General features: G+C 44.3%; 1 protein-coding gene across 8 annotated transcripts in view; it reads left to right on the top strand.

Moving 5' to 3' along the window:
* Nucleotides 1–18,619, top strand: part of Gas2l3 (growth arrest-specific 2 like 3) — a 35,878-nt gene continuing 17,259 nt past the window's right edge. The window contains exons 1-7 of one of the 8 annotated variants that reach the window (XM_017595198.3): nt 1–3,116; nt 9,865–9,971; nt 10,116–10,201; nt 12,150–12,216; nt 12,686–12,733; nt 15,436–15,604; nt 17,330–17,445. In XM_017595198.3, the coding sequence (XP_017450687.1) occupies nt 12,710–12,733; nt 15,436–15,604; nt 17,330–17,445 (309 nt within the window). In that variant the 5' untranslated portion in view covers nt 1–3,116; nt 9,865–9,971; nt 10,116–10,201; nt 12,150–12,216; nt 12,686–12,709. Of the gene's footprint in view, nt 3,117–9,864; nt 9,972–10,115; nt 10,202–10,227; nt 11,975–12,149; nt 12,220–12,685; nt 12,734–15,435; nt 15,605–17,329; nt 17,446–18,619 lie in introns of those variants that run through there. The other 7 variants (XM_039080081.2, XM_008765306.4, XM_008765308.4 and 4 more) reach the window with 7 other exon arrangements.

Raw genomic sequence — 18,619 nt, 5'->3', positions numbered from 1 at the left:
CACTTAAATAGTTATATTTATTAACATAAGTAGGTAGCATTCTTACAGTAGCACAAAGGTCAGTATTGTTTTTAGTGTATTTGGATCTCAGTTGATCACCTGCTGAACGTGTAATTTAACTGTGAACAAGTCAAGGTGTCTAACCCCCTGGGGATTTCACTCAATGCTCCACACAATACACAATCCAGCACTGACACTAAATGTCAGAGCATTGCGTCCAGTTCCAAAGCGCTGAAATGCAAACAAAAGGTCTGAAAAACCAATTCGAAGCAAAGTGGAAACCACCCACAGTGTACTGTAAGGAACTGAAGCATCTTTGTAGGTCTGGAGAGAGATAATACCTTACTTCTGGATGACCGGATGTTTGGAGGATCCTCTGTATTTGAAAAAGCTTTCTAGCCAGAAGCATAACTCCCTAATGTAACGTAATTAAAAAACTCAGGCTTCCAAGCATGATGGGTACAGAAGTGGGACAGTTTCGGAACTGGGAAGTCAGAATGAATACATTGCTATCTGATGGGAGGGAGGGAACTGGTGTGCCCTCGGCACCCCCCATGTTACAGCTGTGCCAATTTCAATTAGAGAGACAACCTCTAAAACGTGGCTATTAACCTAACCACCAATTAGAAAGCCTACACATGAAAGTAGATTATAGCTTATTTGATGGAAGCCTCAACTGCTAATTGCCGTGCTGAGATCAAGGTAGGTAAGCTGGTCAGTGTACTTAGGGCATGGAGTGATAATTAGGAACTAATGTGCATGTGACTTTGTGAATGAAACAAGGGAAGGCAGGCTTTAAGGGAAGTGGGAGAGAAGCGGGTTACACAGAAGGATCTAGAAGGGGGTTTATCGTCTAAATCCATACTTAACCACTGAGGGATAAGCTGAGGGGACTGACTTGGACAGATCTCCAGCCCCTGGAACATTGGCTACCACACTGTCCTATGTCGCATGTAATCAAATAGACAGGGGAATGAGAAGAAAGCAGGCCTTAAAGGAGCTGCTGCAAGGTTTCAGTAAGTGACTTAAAAATGCTAAGGGCTGTGCGTAGAGGGAGACCACTTGCATTTCCACTGAGTACAGTTTCAGTTTTAAATTAATAGTATTCAAATATTTAGGCACAAGCAGTGACTCAAGATTTACATAGCACAATTTACTTATTATTAATTAATTAAAACCTTTTTTGGTGCTGGGGACTTAGAGTTTCCTTAAGGTTTTATAGAGAAGTGCACGTCTTTTGATATTTAATTTAAAGCATCAAAATCTGGCTAAATAAGGAGGCATATAAATAGCCCCGTGATTTTAAATAGAAATATTGGGAAACACAGGGTGATTTTAACAGACTCTGTAAATTTCTGCTGCTGCAGCAGTCAGCAGAGTTCTCAGATGGACTGCAATTAGGATGCAAAGAAACAGGAACAACTACAGGCTGATATCATCAAGTCCATTTGTCACGTTTGTCAATTTTTAATGATGGCCTTCTCCACTTAGAATCCCGGGAGAGCAGGATCCCTAGTGCTTAGGACAGAGCCTGACGCAGAGCATCTCTAATCCTTATCTTCTGCTTAGATGGAGTGAAGTAGTTCCAGTCAACTCAGCTGTTATCGGAATATCTCTACCCCCATGCTTGGCTCCCACTTCAAACTGAATACACCCAGTGAAAAGGCACGCTGGTCCTCTACCGAGGCTTGTTTTTCCTATATTCCTAAGACCGGTGCCACCACATAATAACCAAGACCAGATAAATCACGCTCTTAGGTCCTTCTAGACACTTCCTTCACACCCACCTTCTGAGCTACTTTAGGGAGTTGTCATTTTAGGTTGGTTTTTTTTTTTTTAATGACAAACCATTCTGCTCACTTCTTTGAAATCCTTGAAAATGAACAAGTCCTCCCCTTAATAAAACAAGCAAATTTACTCATTCTATCTTTATATTCTTCTAATCATCTCACGGGCCTCCAGGAGGGCACCTACGTTCCTCAGAATCTACCAGGCCGTCCTTCTCACACACATTTTCAGACTGCTACTGCTGTCCCTCCAGGTCCAAACTTTGGTTACTCAAAACAATTACTTCCAGAACGTTCCATATATCTCCCAAGGTCCTGCATTTGTTGGTCCTCCTGCCTAGGAACTATTCTTTCATAGTAATGACTTCCTCTGTCAGATTCTTCCTGTACCTTCAAGATCCAGCCACTTCCAAACCTCTGAGCATCTCCCTGCTTCGCAGACTTCCAATTTCATACCCCTCGACCGACCGTTTGAAGACTGAGATTGTTTTGTTCGTTGTGAAAGCAACAGTGTGCTGTATTGTTTTCGTGAGAGACCAGGTTTCAGTTCAATACCCACATTTTAGAGATGGAGAAGCATGAACCTCTGAGGTGTCACGGCTTAAAAGGAACAGAAGCCGCAGGAATCTAAGAGCTTAAGCCAGAATGCAGAGCCTCCAGGCTTTTAGCCAGTACTGATCAGAACACATCAAAAGGTCACTTTTGAAGTTAACTCACATCTATAAGTACAGTGTAACAATCACATGGTTACATTGTTGCTTTGACATCCAGATCTCCCCTCCCCCATGTTTCCTGAAGGAAAGGCCAACATCCTCTTTTGGCATCCAGGGGTGACTGCAGGGTTCCTCTCTCCCTCTTTCACTGAAAGGGGGTGGGGGTGGGCTCTGTCTGAAAGACTTCTGCTTAGGACAGGCCCCTGCTGGGTTGGTTTGTATTTCTGGAAACCTCGGTGCCTATCCGGACGTGAGCAGATTTTGGGGTTGGAAGGAACTCAAACTCCTGGGAAGAGCAACATTCCAGGGTGCTCTGAAGCAGCTTTGAGAGGCGGGGTTCATACACTCTCCTGAACGACGGGACAGACGGGAGGGGTTGTCGCTGCCACTGACGGAGCAGAACGGACGCGGAGAGGACCTACGAATCCAGTGTGCGGTGGAAAGCCTCTGGAGGCAGGGCGTCCAGACCACGCCCCCGGTTCTGATTGGCTCCTTCGAAACAGGCGGCAGCACTCGGCGGCGAACTGCGGCGGCGGCGGTTGGTCGCAGGCTTGCTGGCACGCACAGATTGAGCCCAAGTCGCCCCGCAGGGAGAAGTGGTCTCGCGCCCGGGCTGGTAAGTGATTTCCCTGTTGGATTTCTCTTTTCTTCCCGAACTTTCCGTCGCCTTCCCTGGTGTCCTGCGGCATCTTTGCAGCTCCCCAGCACGGGTTCCTACTCCTCCCCGCCCCCTAGTCTATAGAGTCCGGGTGGAGTTCAGGTGGGCTACAGAGCGGCAGGAGTCCCTGGAACTCTGCGATTGGCTGACTGAGGGAGCCGCGTGCTCTGATTAGCTCTTGGAGCTGTCACGATGAAGTTCAGCTCGCCTTCCTACACCTGCCCGCTCTGGTGGGTAAGAGGGAGCTGCAAGTGTGAGCTCGCCCGCGGGAGGGGCGCGAGGTAGAACCGCGATCGGTCCAGCTCTGAGACACAGGCTAGTGCGTGGTGACCCAGGTACCCTCCTGCCCAGCGCCCAGCCAGCCAGAGAGGGTCACTTGATTCTTCATCATCATCCTCGGATAGAAGGGAAGGAATCATTGGCCCAGGACAGACTCAGGGTCACGCTGCTATTTTGCCCCGTGATAAGCATTGCATCTCTTCTCTATTTGTCTTCTGCAGGGCTCAGATCTCCCAGACTTAACGGAATTAGGAACCATTAGTGGAGCCCTTGCGCAACTCTCTCCCACCCACATCCCTGGGTTTGGAGAACTGAATTGGGGGAGGCTTGTAGAATGCCCTGGGAGGCGGGGAACCGTTTGGAGAGCTTGCATCCCCATACAAACGCACTCCCCCTCCCAGGCCCATTCTACCCCCTTTAAACCTAGGGACCGAATCGAACACTGTAGTTTTTATTTAAAACGAAGGAATGTGTTTTTCTGCGGGCCCAGTCTAGGTCAGAGTTTGGGTTTTGCTTAGCCCATGTGAGAACGCTAATGACTACCCTTAGATAAGTAGTTCTGAGCTGCTGTGGGCCCACGTCTCTTGTGCTTATCCACAGAATGATTAAAAACTGGAATTTCTCCACACCTTTAATTCCCCTTCAGGAGGAAACTAGTAAGAAGGCTCTGGTGTAGATTCTGACGTGTTGCTATGTCTGACTCATCAGTTTCAAAAATTATGGCCAACGGACACTGCATACTAGCTGTCTTGCTGTTTTAACATTGGAGATACGCGGCAGAGCTCCTTACCTCAGTAATGTTTTTCAACTTACTGTTGAGAAAAGTAAAGAATTACAATTAACGTATACGACATATTTTACTGTCTTTCAGTCGTTGTTCAGATTTGGATTAGATGTACCTTTACATACTTAAAAATGATGTATTGAGAGATTAGGAAGCTAATCTAGGTTGTCTCAAGTTGAGTTTACATTTAATTAGAACCTCATTATTAGAGAGAACTGCCTCGGAAATAATTCTTGCAAGGCAGTGGTTAAAATTGCATTTCTTGGGCGTTTCTTCTTCTGTGAACCCAGAGGGTTTTCTCGTGTGGTGCATCAGATGTTTTGGTTAACAGAGCGTTATTCAATATTTTATATATGAATTATGAACCTTCACAGAACCTGGCTGTAATATAGCGTAGCACCGACATGGAATGGAATGTGAACTTTTCTTGCTGATAGCGTCTTGGCAGTTTGATGTATTTCATCATCAGTCAGCCATGGGCTAGGTGGATGCCCGCCTACTGTCCTGCAGTATAAATTTAGTTGTAAGAAGGTATTATGTTAGCTATGGCGGAGTTTGTGTGTGTGTGTGTGTGTGTGTGTCTCAGGATGGCACTCTTTATGCATGTTAGACAAGCACTCTACCCCACCCTAGGAATGATTTATAGTCCTGGCCAAAATTAAAGTTAGTTCTTAAAAAAAAATTTGTCTGTGTTAAAAATTCTTTTCTTTTTTCCTTCCTTCCTCCCTCCCTTGCTCCTTCCCTCTCTTCCTTCCTTCCTCTGCCCCTCTCTTCTTCCCCTCTTCCCTTCCTTCCTTTTGACCTGTGTTGTGTGGTGGTTTGAATGAGAAAAGCCCCACCCTCAGACTCTTGTGTTTGAATACTTGGTCCCCAGTTGGTAGAACTGTTTGGGAAGGATTAGGAGGTGTGGCCTTGTTGGGGGTGTGTCACTGGGAGCCCAACCTTGAGGTTTCAAAAGCCCAAGCTTTTCCCAGTTAGCTCGCTCCACCTCATGCCTGTGGATCAAACGTCCACCCTTAGAACGCTCTGACTCTCAAATAAGGATGTGAAGCCCTCGGCTACTGCCCCAGTGCCATGCTTGCCTGCCTGACACCATGGATGGTTGCAGACTCACTCTCTGAAACTTTAACATCTTGCTTCTATAAGCTGCCTTGGTCATCACAGCAACTAAAAAAAAAAGTAACAGTTGATTTGTAAGCCAGGATGGCCTCAAGCTTATGACAGCCTCCTGCCTTTGCCTTCTGAGCACTAGGATTATGGGTGCGTACAACCGTGTGTAGAGAAAAGTTTTCACTCTTTACACACGCTCCTATTTTAGTATATAGTAAGAATGGTCCATAAGCTATTGGAGAAGTTCTCTGTTAAAGGATAATTAAATATATTTTCTCTCATTTTTTCTTACCTTAGTGTACTATGTATTTTCCTTGCAGTCTTTTAATCGAAGTGATGGGGTTGAACTGATTTTAAGTTCCTTTTCAAAGTGTTTTTGAGGGTAGACGTTGGAGAGATGGCTCAATGGTTAAGACCATGTATAGAAGACCCAACTTTTGTTCCCAGCATCCTTGTCCCAGAGCAGCTCAAAACCACCTATAATTACCTCTAGCTCCAAAGGACCAGGCACCCTCCTCTGGCCTCCTTAGGTACCAGAACTCACATGTATATACCTTCCTCAAAATACACACAATTGTAAAAAAAAAATTCTTAATTTTTTTCTTTTGTATTCCAAAACTAAACTAAAAATTCTAAGATGAAATTGAGTTGTTCAAATTCAGTATCTGCTAAACACTGCAAGAGGATTTTTTTTTCAAGTTCTCCAACAAAGAAACAGTCTCTATAGCTTGTAGGCGGTAAGGGATGCTATAGTCAGTAGACCGTGAAAATCTTGCTCCTGCTTTCTTGCAGTGCTGGAGACCAAGCGCACAGCCCTGTTCATCCTAGCCAAGTGCTCTCTCACTGTCACCTCTCAGCCTAAAAGTTACTTTTCTGAAAGATTTCTTCATCTACCATTGAAGCTATGGCTGTTGTGGGTAAATATACCATGGATTTGTGTCATTTTTTTTTCCCCACAGTACCTTTTAACCTTTAATAATATACATTTAGGTGCCAACTGAACATTGCTGTGTATTTTTTTTTTTTTTTAATTTTGAGGCACGATCTTGTGTAGCCCAGGCCTTGAAGTCTCAGTTTTCCAAGTGATAGAAGGATTCAAAGCCACACAGATCATTGTCTTATAGTTTGGGGATAAAACGTCAGAGTTTTAATGGTGCTTATGAAGGAAGGTACTGGCAAGGCTGTCCTACTTCTCTCCATAGGAAGAGTCCACTCTACCTTTTCCAGTGTCCAGGAAGCCCCTGAATCCCTCGCCGCTTTCCATCTTCATAGCCCCGGTCTAGCATCTCAGATCTCTGCCTCTGACGTTTTCCCATCATGACCTCTTGTCGCCTCCTATGACTGGCCTTTCCTCAACACCCTCTCCCTCTCTTTTTACATTTATTTATTCATTTTGCATCCCAATATCATTCCCCCTCTCCCCTCAGTGCCCACTCACTTATGTCCTCCCCTCAGTCCACCTTCCTCTTCCCTTTTTTTTTTCATGTCAAGGCAGATATCTGTAGGCTCCAGGAATTCAGAAGGGTCATCCCTGGGTGCCACTCTTCTGTCTGATGATATCGGTGACGGTATAGTAAACATGGATATCTCCAGCAGAGCAGTCGTATGCATCTCCAGTGTCACAGTGGCCAGGGTCCTTTCCCCTGTGTCAGCTATTCTGTCCTGCATTCCTGACCTCTGACTACTCTCAGCCTTAGTCATTTGCTCTCCTTAGAGAGTCCTGACTTATCAGCTCATGTCACTTGCTGTACTTTAAACAGTCAAAAGGGCATGCCAAGTCTCTCTCTCGGCCTGTGGATCAGGACGTAGCTCTCAACGACTTCTCCAGCACCATGTCTGCCTGCGTGCCGTCAGGTTCCCACCATCAACCAACCTCTGAAATCGTAAGCCAGCCCCCAGTCGAATGCTGTCTTTTATAACAGTTGCCTTGGTTGTGGTGTCTCTTCACAGCAGTGGCACAGTGACCAAGACAGTTAGTGCCAGGGAGCAGGGTATGACTGTGACAAGTCAGATCATGCTGTTTGTCGTAGGAACATGGAAGATTCTGGACTAGAAAAGTATTTGAACACTTTTCAAATGGGGCTTCCTGGGCCATTTCAGCAGGAGCATGGGAGACAGTGGTGCTAAGAGCAAATGTAGGTTATGATAGCCCAGCTGAAGAGGTTTGGGGGGTTGGGAGGATAATAGTAAGTGGCCTAGAGATCATTCTTGTCATATTTTGGGAAAGAGTGTGGCTGGTTTCTGCGCACACACACGCATGCACACACACACACACACACACACACGCACACACACACACGCACACACACACACAATCTGCCTGTGGCTAAATTAAAGAGTTCTTGATTAGTAGAACTGGCAGAGAAGATGTCAAGGTAGCCTAGTATTGGCTATGTTAGGTGGTTATCAGTGATCACTCTTACTCAGATCTACAATTAAAAGGAGCAAGGCAGACAAGGAAAAATACACAGTGTGCAGTTTAAGGAGAAAAGGAGCACCAGGAACGGGGTTACATCGACTGTTGAGAGATAACATGTTTTAAAAAAATCCTGATGCTAAGCATAATAAAGCAAATTGGTAACCTCTGCTCAAGACCCACTCAGCTAAGCTTCCAAGTTGTAAAAAGGGATTAAAGAAAAGCCCAAGTAGTGAAGGAAACTGTCAACAGAACGCTGAATGCAAATGTCACCGAGGGGAGAAGGCCATGTTTCAGCTCCAGCAGACAGCAGAACTTGGCATCGTCAGCCACACAGTTCTGGCTTTAGAGTCCTGGATGCAAGAAGGGGATTGTGGGAATCATCCTCAACGACCAAGGAGAGGTGCTGAAACCAGGCGTGGGTCACAGGTATCCCAGCGTAGAGGCCTCCATCATTGCACGGAACTTTAAAGGTGAAGCCTGGACTGTGTTGAAGACCGAAAGATGTCGGAGTTGCCGGAATTGTGGGATACTTGGCCAAGGAGAGCTGATAGCAAGGAGTGGAACCAGCCAGAGAGAGAGAAGTGTGCTGTAGTCAACGAAGCTGGAAGGAGTCGGGAAACTGAAGAGCGCTTTGACATAAGCTATGTGGAGCGAGAATTCTGGGATTTTGGTGTCTTTAAAAAGTACAGAAATGTCATGGGACTACGTTTTCATTTTCCTCCTGGGTGTGGGGTATGGGGTTCTTCAGGTTGTCCCTAGCAGGCGACTGTCTCTTCACCCTCCAGATTGATCTCCTGCTCTCTGCTTTGTCTTGCCTGTCCCCGCCTCTCCCTGTCCTCTCATCCTTTCCCTCCGTTCCTTTTCTTACATCTCTAGCCGTTTACTTCTTGTTTTCTGCTTTTCTTCACTAAACTCACTTCTGTTTTACTTCTGTATTCCTTTGTCCTCAGAGAGCTTTTTAAAACTAGCAATGAGATCATGCCACCACTCCCTCATTAAAACCGTTCAGTGGTTTCCCACTACATTTAGAGCGAAATCTAATTTTCTCAACACTGCCAGAATGATGGGGCCACTCTCCAACATTATTCTAAGCCACACGTCCACCATCCTTCCGCCATTGTGCTTCTTGGAATGCGTCATGTTTCTTCACATGGAGCCTTTGTAAAAACTGCTCTCTGTGTAAAAACAGAATCCTTCTTCCTTTCTTGGCTAAACACTTACCATTCTTCAGATTTATGCTTTTCTTACAGAAAAGTAATTTCATTCAAGTTAAGTCTAAAGTAGGCCCCTGTTATTTTTCCCTTGAGAGATTTTACTTTTGGCTTCAAAGCATTGGTGTGGTTTAAAGTCATACAGTGATCGGTCCGGTTCCCATCTCAGTCTTTGGTGCTGTTTGTTATTAGCTCTGTAAGGACAGTGAGATGGTACCATGTGAGATGTTAGTAATAGTGACTAGTTCAATAAAGGATCCAGATAAATGTTTATTGAACACATGAATATGTGTATTGTCACACAAAACAGGATATATCCTGAGATAAGAAATAAGGCCGAATGGGACAAAGAATGTATGTTTAAAATATAAACTCGTGGGCTGAGGACATGCCTCAGAGAGAAAGAAGACTTTGGGGAAGGACTTACATTCTACTTTTCAGTAGCTGTGTAAAAGCAGGGCCAGCTTGTACCTGTCCCTAACCCCAGGATAGTGGAGAGGAGCATCCTTAATAATCTGCCGTAGCCTCTGCATGGGTGTGGAGGGGTCTGTGCCCCTCACATACACAAACCACAAACTTATGAAGACTTATTCTAGCAAAGAGAACCCCAAGCTGCATGTTCTGGCTTCAAGTTTTGCTGTTTCTGCATTAAAGTTTTCATTTTCACTTATAACCATACATTTGTCAGTGAAAGAAGTCTTCTAAGTTATACTTAATGAAATCCTGTCAGTCTTATCTCTTTAATTTTGTAAATTTTGTCAAATGCACCGTAACTATGTCACATCATAGAGTTCCTAGTCAAGTACCCTCATGCCAGATACGTACATATGGTCATCTCATTTCATTTTCACACCAGGCATCTGAGAGTGATGGTGAGACCCTGTCTTTCTGATAAACTTTTAGGTTCCAAGAAGTTAGCACCATCATGCCCAGGTAGCTGGTTTACGTTGGAGCAGGGATTGAACCGAGGTGAATCCGGTGCTCTGTACTGCCGTAGTGCTGTTTTGATGGTGAGTACATTAGTGTGCACTTTAAAATATATAAAAAATATTTGGTCTAGACACAGAAATTTTTTCGTTTTCTCTGCTAAGCAGCTAGGAAGTATTTAACTCGGAATTTTAAAGCTAAGAATTTTACATTTCTGCATCTATCAGGAATACCATACTCTCGAACTATCACTTGAGAGGAGGACACTGAAATGGCAAAGCACCTTTGACGCACATGGCAGGCATGCAGACTGGTACAAAATGCCTTTTTTCTTACCGCAGTTTCGCCTTGGCTCTTGGCTCCGTCCTTGCAGCTTATATGTATTGGCAGTCGTCTGGTGGCTCGGTGCTGTGCGATAGCAATCCTTCCCCTCCTCTTTCTTGAAGAAACTTACCTTGTTTGTTTGCTATTTTGGTCCCCCCTCCCCCAGTTTATATCAGGATTGTGTCATGGGACTTCAAGTCCTTCACATGCGTTTTATTGGGGGGGCGGGGGGAATAAAGCCAACTATGGTTTGCAGCCTGCAGCCCTGGGAAGGATCCTCCATAGAATGGCTTCTCTTTGGTGATCTGAGGTCAGATTTCAAGGAGAACCTTAAGGAAAGTAGCCGCAAGGCCCACATTATTGCTTCCTTGGGATGAGTGGATTGGGCTCAGTCCTGGTGGAGCTGCATGTAGAGGGCACATCCTGTTTCTCCCACTTCCCCTGGAGCTTCTCAGAGTCCAGTCTAATAGTCTTAACTGACATATCACGTTTGTTTGTGAAAGATTCCCATCAGAATTAGAGCGCAGTTTGGGCTTGGGGGGGCGGTCACATGAGAGTTCTCGTTTTGTTTTTATTCAATCTAAAGGGGTGGCGACCCAATAACCAAAAATCCTATTAAGGCTGGTAAAGAATTGAAGGCAGCTTCTCCAGTAAGACAGAGGGAGAAAGAAAAAAGCTAAATTAGGTATACCCCCAGGGTGTACCACGCACCTCCCCTTGGTATGAAACTGGCTTACAAGACAATACAAACAGGTAGGTTCTATTTTAGAAAGTGGCTCTCTACATCCAGGATGTAGTCGAGGACGCATTAAGTAACTAATTAATTGATTCAGTCTGGACAGTTAGAAAGTTTTCCCCCAAATACATAGTGTACACAATAGCTTTCCATAATGGGGGTCTATTATGATGTATCTGACTACTCTTTTACTGCAAATTAGTTTATTTATTTATTGCGGCACCATGGGTCGAGCCCAGGACCTTGCACATGCTGGACAGGTGTTCTGCAGGTGAGCCCTCCCTAGATCTAAGGACATTTTTAAAGGGAGCACAGATGGTTATATCTCTGTCTTTTCAGCAGTGCTTTCTCTCTGTCGCACCAGAAGAATTTGAAAGCGCGTGACTTTTGCTAAAGTTCAAGTGACTGACCACTGGACCCAAGTTCTTCATTTCCCTCATAAAACTGGTTCTGTCGAGCTTTCCATAAAAATTGCAGCTGCCGAACATTCTTGGGACGGCTGCTTTGTGAATGCGCCTCTGTTCTGGGTGTGCACACGCCTTATAATTGTAGCTTTCTTTTGTTGCTAGTCGGCAGCTCCAACTGTTAGAGCCCTTGTCTGATTATGTGGAACTCCATTTTAATGGGAACAGCTTTGCTGCGGGTTCTTGTTCTCTTTTCTTTTCTTTTTTTTTTTTTAAGAAATGGTCTCGGAAGCTTCATACTGTGAACCTTTGTTGGGGACAAAGGGTTATTTATGCTAAAGGAAAATGTATTCCCTGCTGAATTAACTGGTGGGAAGCACAACCAGCTTGTTAGCAATGCTCACTTGTGCTTTGGCCTTTTGCTGCGGTGGAGAGGAGAACTGCGATCAGAAAGGGCACTCTGTGGTCTTTGGCCCTCTGCAGGGAAAGCGTGACAGGACCCTAAGCTCCTCTGTTAGCCTCAACTCGGGTTCTGTCTGATCCTCAGAGAGCGCACTATCCAGTTGGCGCTGTGCACTCGAGGTGTGCAAGAGCTCTCGGACGGACCTAACTCTGGAAATAGGTAACCTTTTAGCCTTATCGGGAGTATGCTTGTGCCTACTATAAACAAGCAGCAAACGTATGCTTTTATTTAATCTACATAATCTTTAAGCCTTTCGCTCATTTTCTCCCTGCAGTCACATTAAAGAATTATACGGTTCGGATATGATTTATTAAAGTGCGTCTTTCCGTTGTAGATTCCAAGAACAGCTCTGGAGCCAACGCGGCCGCCTCTTTGGGTTTTTGACAGATCTTCTCGGGAAGGTAGTGAGTACTCTTAAGTCACAGTTGAAATTGATAGCTAACCTCGCTGTCTTCTTATCTAGCAGAAAAAGCTTATGGCTAAGCACGTGAGTCATAAAGTCCATACGACTCATAAAGACGTGGTCAGCACAGAGACGAAAGACGCCTAGGTCTCAGTATCGATTGGGGGGGAGGTACATTTACATCCTTTCACATTATTTTACACAGGAAAAGACACATGTGCCATGAATTCTGTGTGACACCAGGGATGGTGCACCAAAGTGTTTCAGGCCTTTCTGGACCAAGTAGCAGGCGCCCTTACGCGGGTAGAAGTGAGGAGTCACCTCCCAGTTCTCATTGTATTTACTCTGACTAGACGGGAAGGGCTCAGATCTGACGAAGAGGCAGGAAATCGCGTGCCTCGTCCTATGTTTGGGGTTTGGGGGAGCAGTCACTCTGGCACCCATCTAATGCCGTCTTCCTTCTCCAGAATAGAAGTTTCGTCTCAGTGTGGATGACCATGCAGCCTGCAATCCAGGTAAACTTTCTCTTTGTAAAATATAAAGTGAGGATTGATATTATTGACTTAAGTCTTTTTATGACATGGGGATTCTTTAAACACTATATTTCAACACTAGGAATGCTGCATTTTGACTTTCTAGTTCCGAGATTTTGATTCTGAGTTTTCCTTGTACCGGATCTTTGAAAGAATCAAAAGAATGTTGGGGTCCGTGGGTAGAATGTTTTATAGTATTCCCTCCTTACAGTATGGTGCATGTTTGCAGTGGAGGGAACAGTTGGTAGAAAACAAACACAGGGTACAAGGCTTAGTTTAGATAATTGGGCATATGTTTATAAATGAGCCCAAACCTGATTGGATGTTAAAGAAAAGGGCTTCTCTTTTTTCCTGTTTATGGTTGGGCAAAGCCAGCCATGTCACAGAAATCATGATAGTCTAAAGTTTGTGTTTGCTGTATTTATTGCCTTTCTATTCTTTTGTTTTCTTTCTTTAGATATTAGTAGAATAGTTAAATATTAATTTAAAGGCAAAAGGCACACAGAACCTTTATTCCTAGAAATATATAGTCAGCTGCCAATAAATACATCAGGAAGCCAGAGCCTAAGGGTCGATCGCAGCTTAGTTCTGACCCCGCTTTTACCGTCCTCTGTGAGAGGCTGGTGAGGTGTCTGGCCTCCTGCACCTCCGCTTTATCACCCGAAAGGTGAGAATAATAATTCACGTTTTGCAGGGTAGTTGTGAAGCAGCGAGATAGCACATGCAGGAACCTACCAGGATGCACATTGCCGGGTATGCACGCCAGGACTTTGTGCTTTAGTAATTTTTTCTCTAACGTCTGTTTCTATCTCACCAGAGGAGATGGTTTTTTTCCACTTTATAGTTTGTCTGCACAAGTTCAAACAAGACAAAAATCCCACCCGTCGTCTAGGAGCTATTTGCAGTTGTCTCTGACAGGAGAGGGAGCATCAGTTTTCTTCAGTGGGGTGACACCAGGTGTATAAACCGTACTTTAAGGCACACCTCACGCTCACTAGTTGCTGGTCAGCAGGAATCGGACGCTTTCTTGTTCTTCCAGGGTTTTGTTTGTTTTGTTTTTGGTTTTAGCAGGGGCTCCTGTGACTTTTTGATGTGTCTCTTGTCTGTTGAGCGCTGCTTTCCTTTCTGTTAAAATGTCCCAAGGTTCATTTATGCCTCCCATCTCCTGTTCGTTCCTTTCCCTAGCAGTGAGAAAACTGCCCCCCATTCAGTCACTCCTCATGTGTATGACCCCACTCTCACTGGAGCTGGCTGGGCTCTGACACTCTCTAATGAGCTGTCCTGCCCCACCAGACGCCTCGCAGATGCTCACCCTTGTACATCACCGCTGTGTACATTCCACGTCACCTCCCTTGAAGAACTTCCTGCACACCTCCCTTGGAATGGCCCTCCTGAAGACAAGAAGCATTTGTACTCTTTTTGAAAAAGGGACTTCATGGCGGTTTCATAATTTGCACATAATTTTCTATAAACAATCTGAGGGCAAGTCTGCTCGTTTCAAATATTCCCAAGTGGTGTTTTGATAGTATTTTTATGTAGTCTTGTTCTTATCTTTTATTTTAAAATATTAGCAACTACTTTAGGCTTGGCAGACCAGATGGGTATCAGGGTACTTATATAACAACCATTTAAAAATGTTTTAGTTGTAGGCCATACAAATACAGGTAATAAACGAGATTTGAGTGTAGACTATAGTTTGCCCTTGTAATTGCTTTACTCAAAGTATTTGGGAAAAAGTTAAAGATGGCATTGTAGGGGCTGGTGTAATGGCTCAGTGGTTAAGAGTACATGTTCTGGGGCTGGAGAGATGGCTCAGTGGTTAAGAGCACTGACTACTCTTCCAGAGGCCCTGAGTTCAATTCCCAGCAACCACATGGTGGCTCACAACCATCTGTAAAGAGATCTGATGCCCTCTTCTGGTGTGTCTGAAGACAGCTACAGTGTACTTATATATAATAAATGAATAAATCTTAAAAAAAAAAAAAAGAGTACATGTTCTGTGGAGGACTGGCGCTGGTCCTAGACCGCAAACAAGTGGCTCACAGCTACCCATAATTCCAACTCTAAAGGATCTGACACACTCCCCTGGCCTCCTTGGCCACCTGTACTTATATGCCCAACACACCCAGACACACACACACACACACACACACACACACACACACACACACACTTAAAAATAATAAAATAAATATTTAAAGCATCTCAGTTATGATTTGAAGTTTGCAACAGCCATTTCCACATGCATTCACTCCTCCATTCAGCAGACATCTGCTTAACCTCTGCTGTCTGTCCGGGCCAGGGCTAGGTGCTGCCAACATGTATCTTGTAGGGCAGGGGTCATTAACCCATTTTAGAGCTAAGGTGTGGGGATTCTGGTTTAGTTACTCATCTCCTAAGCCAACAAGTGGAGAAAAAAAAATACTATTTGTTGGATTTGTATTCTCTTGTCTCTACAGTAGAATCCATTCATTGTGTTCATTGACATTAACCACTGTATGCATTAAATACTAAAAACATTCCAAATAGTCCAGTTTCCTTGTGATTTATGTATTTTCTATCAGATGGTACAGTTTTGCTTATTCTGGGTGGCCTATGGCTACTTACGTAAACCTAGTCATGTGTGGGTTATGGTGACGTCCAGCAAAGGTTGCTTTCTCTCAGCTGGTTGCTTTTTTGTCTAGGTGTGGTTCGGGGAAGATCTACCTCTGAGTCCCAGGTGTCCTCTGACTTCCAGACATGGCCCCGGATTGGCTGATGTTTGCCAGTATGACGAGTGGATAGCCGTGAGGCACGAAGCCACTCTGTTGCCCATGCAGGAAGATCTCTCTATCTGGTTGTCCGGCTTACTAGGTGAGGCTCACAGAGACACTGATGTTCTCTGTTCATTGACGGAGTGACTGATTGTTCCAGACGCCAGGGATTCTCAAGTGAGCCACAGAGTCAGGCCCTCTGTTCGCACAGTCCATGTAGTCAAAACGACACTCTCACCCTGAGCCTTGATTGCAGGGAACTTGAGATTTGACTGACATAGCCAGTCATTCTGAATAATCAACATTTTATGGTTAATATTATTAGATTCTTAAAAATTGTGTATTTCTAATATCGCTTCATTTATTATTTTTTAAACTGATTTACCCCGATCTTGAATGAGTCATGAGGTTAGACATACTTTAGTGGAAGGCATACTTTAGTTATATAAAAATAAATACAGTTTCTGAAATATGGAGGGATAAAAGCAAAGGAAGAAAACACCACGTGGAGAATGCTGGAATCATATTATTTACTCTATTCAAGAGTGCGATGAGTGCTTTGAACTTTCTTCCCGTTGGGGGAAAAATAGCACTTTTTGCTATGCATATGTGTGTATGCTTGGGTGTGTATGTGTGCGCTCGTGTGTGTGTGTGTGTGTGTGTGTGTGTGTATATGAATGCTTAGGCATGTGTGCATGCGTATCTGTGTATGTATGCATGTATGCTTGGGTATGTGTGTATGTGTATGTATGTATGGGTATGTCTGCATGTTATATGTGCGTATGTATGTATGTATGTATGTATGAGTATATATGTGTATGTGTGCATGTGTATGTGTACATGTGCGTGTATATATGTGCCTGTGTGTAGGTATAGGAGTGTAGTGTGTATATGTGTGTGTGTGTGTGTGTGTGTATCTAAAACCAAATACACACTAGCTTAGCTGCCTACAGTCTCCTGAGCTCTGCCCAACTACACCACCGGCACACCAACACACCTCACTTTTATGTAGGTTTCAGGGACCCAAACTCAGGACCACAGACTTTATGAGGAAGGTTTCTCCTGAGCCCCTCAAATCACTTAGCTCTGGACTGTCCGATTGCATTCTGAGATTTTCATGAGAAGGAGAAGCCTGATAAACACATAATAAGCAGTTTCTCTGGTTCTGTCTGGTATCAGCTTGGTGGCGGGAAAGCTTTTAAAGCTTATAATGTAAAATGCTGTTTAAAGAAACTGTTTTAGGGCTAGAGAGGTGGCTCCGAGGTTAAGAGCATTGTCTGCTCTTTCAGAGTCCTGAGTTCAATTCCCAGCAACCACATGGTGGCTCACAACCATCTGTAATCAGGTCTAGTGCCCTCTTCTGTTCTGCAGGCATACATGCAGGCAGAAAGCTGTATGATGTATACCAAATAAATAAATAAATAAATAAATAAATAAATAAATAAATATTTTTTTAAAAAAGCTATTTTAGAGGCAAAAGTTGATCTCCCCAGTTATTTTGCCACTAATGTACTTAACCTATAAATTACAACAAAACCTTTCTTATCTATAAAGAACATTGTTTTCTTGTACACGTGATATTAATGTGAATTTATCTAACATAGGTGTACATGTTTTTCCTGAACTTTATGTGGCACAACATTTTGCTTTTGTCTTTGGCTGAACCCGGCATCACTTGTTTTCCTAGACCTCCTAAGGGGGGTAACTCAGGGTCTCATCTGGTGTTCCTTTAGTTTTCCAGCTCATATCCGATTGTATTCAAGTTTTAGCCTCTGCTTTCGAATTCGCTGTTTCTATGTGTCTTAACTTTAACATGTGCTTTTAGGTATTGACATTAAGGCGGAGAGATTATTGGAAGAACTCGATAACGGGGTGCTGCTGTGCCAGCTAATCAATGTCCTCCAGAACATGGTGGGAGCCGGCCTCTCTGAGGAACCAGGGGTAAGTGAGTGAGTGACAGCGGGGATTGGCTCTTCACCTCTGCGCCTCGCTGTCCCTGTACCTCTATACTTCCAGCCTGCAACTGGCTTTAAAAAATGGATTTCATTCTTTGAGCATTTGAAAGATAATATTTGTAAACTAAAGTAGAAACAGTACCCTTGAGGCTTGGAAGATGGCCCGGTTGCTCATCATGTAACAAGTAAACATGTAACATATAGAGCGCTTGGCATGTAACATGAGGGCCTGAATTCAGAGCCTCAGCACCTATGTGAGAGTCCAGTTCTAGGAGACAAAGACAGGCAGATTCCCAACGTCCCCCTGGCCCACGAGTCCACCTAGTAAGTCAGGGAGTTTCAGGTTCACTGAGAGACCCTGTCTTCAAAACCAAATCTCCATGAGTATACACATGCATGGGTTCACAAACATATATATGTACCCGAAACAACAACATCAATATATTTACCTCGTGGGGTTATTTTGAGTGTTCACTGGTACTAAGTCTATAAACAGTATCTAGGGTAGCCTAATGTGCTATAGGTGATCTCCAGCAGTGAGATCCTAAAAGCACAGATAGAGCCATTCGCACACTACTGTCTGGTTATGGGAGAGAAGGGTTCGTGGTTGTTCTCGGCTGTGCTGCCTGGTTTTATGTCCAGTTGGCACAAGCTAGAGTTATCTGGAAGAAGGAAACTTCTATTTTAAAACGCCTCCATGAGATCCAGCTGCAAGGCATTTTCTTAATTAGTGATCTATGGGGGTCAGGGGGCAGCCCATGGTGGGTGGTGCCGTCCCTGGGCTGGAGGTCCTGGGTTCTATAAGAGAGCAGGCAGAGCAAGCCAGGGGAAGCAAGCCAGTGAGCACCACTCCAGGGCCACTGCATCAGCTCCTGCCTCCAGGTTCCTGCCCTCCTGTCCCGACTTCCTTCAGGGATGGATAGTTGATACTGATGTGTAAGCCGAATAAACCCTTTCCTCCCTCACTTGCTTTTGGTCACAGGGTGTCACCACAGCCGTGGAAACCACAAGACAATGCTGTCTTTATCATTCTCGTCTTCTCTATAGTCTTCGTCTTCTGCCTTGGTGGTAGAGTTATGAATATTGGTGGAATATACAGCATTTTTAAAGATAAAGAGATGATTTGAAGTAGATTAGGTTTCTCATTTTTCTTTTTATCA

This window comes from Rattus norvegicus, chromosome 7, assembly GCF_036323735.1.
Source record: "Rattus norvegicus strain BN/NHsdMcwi chromosome 7, GRCr8, whole genome shotgun sequence".
NCBI lineage: Eukaryota > Metazoa > Chordata > Mammalia > Rodentia > Muridae > Rattus > Rattus norvegicus.
This window is presented reverse-complemented; position numbering and strand designations above follow the sequence as displayed.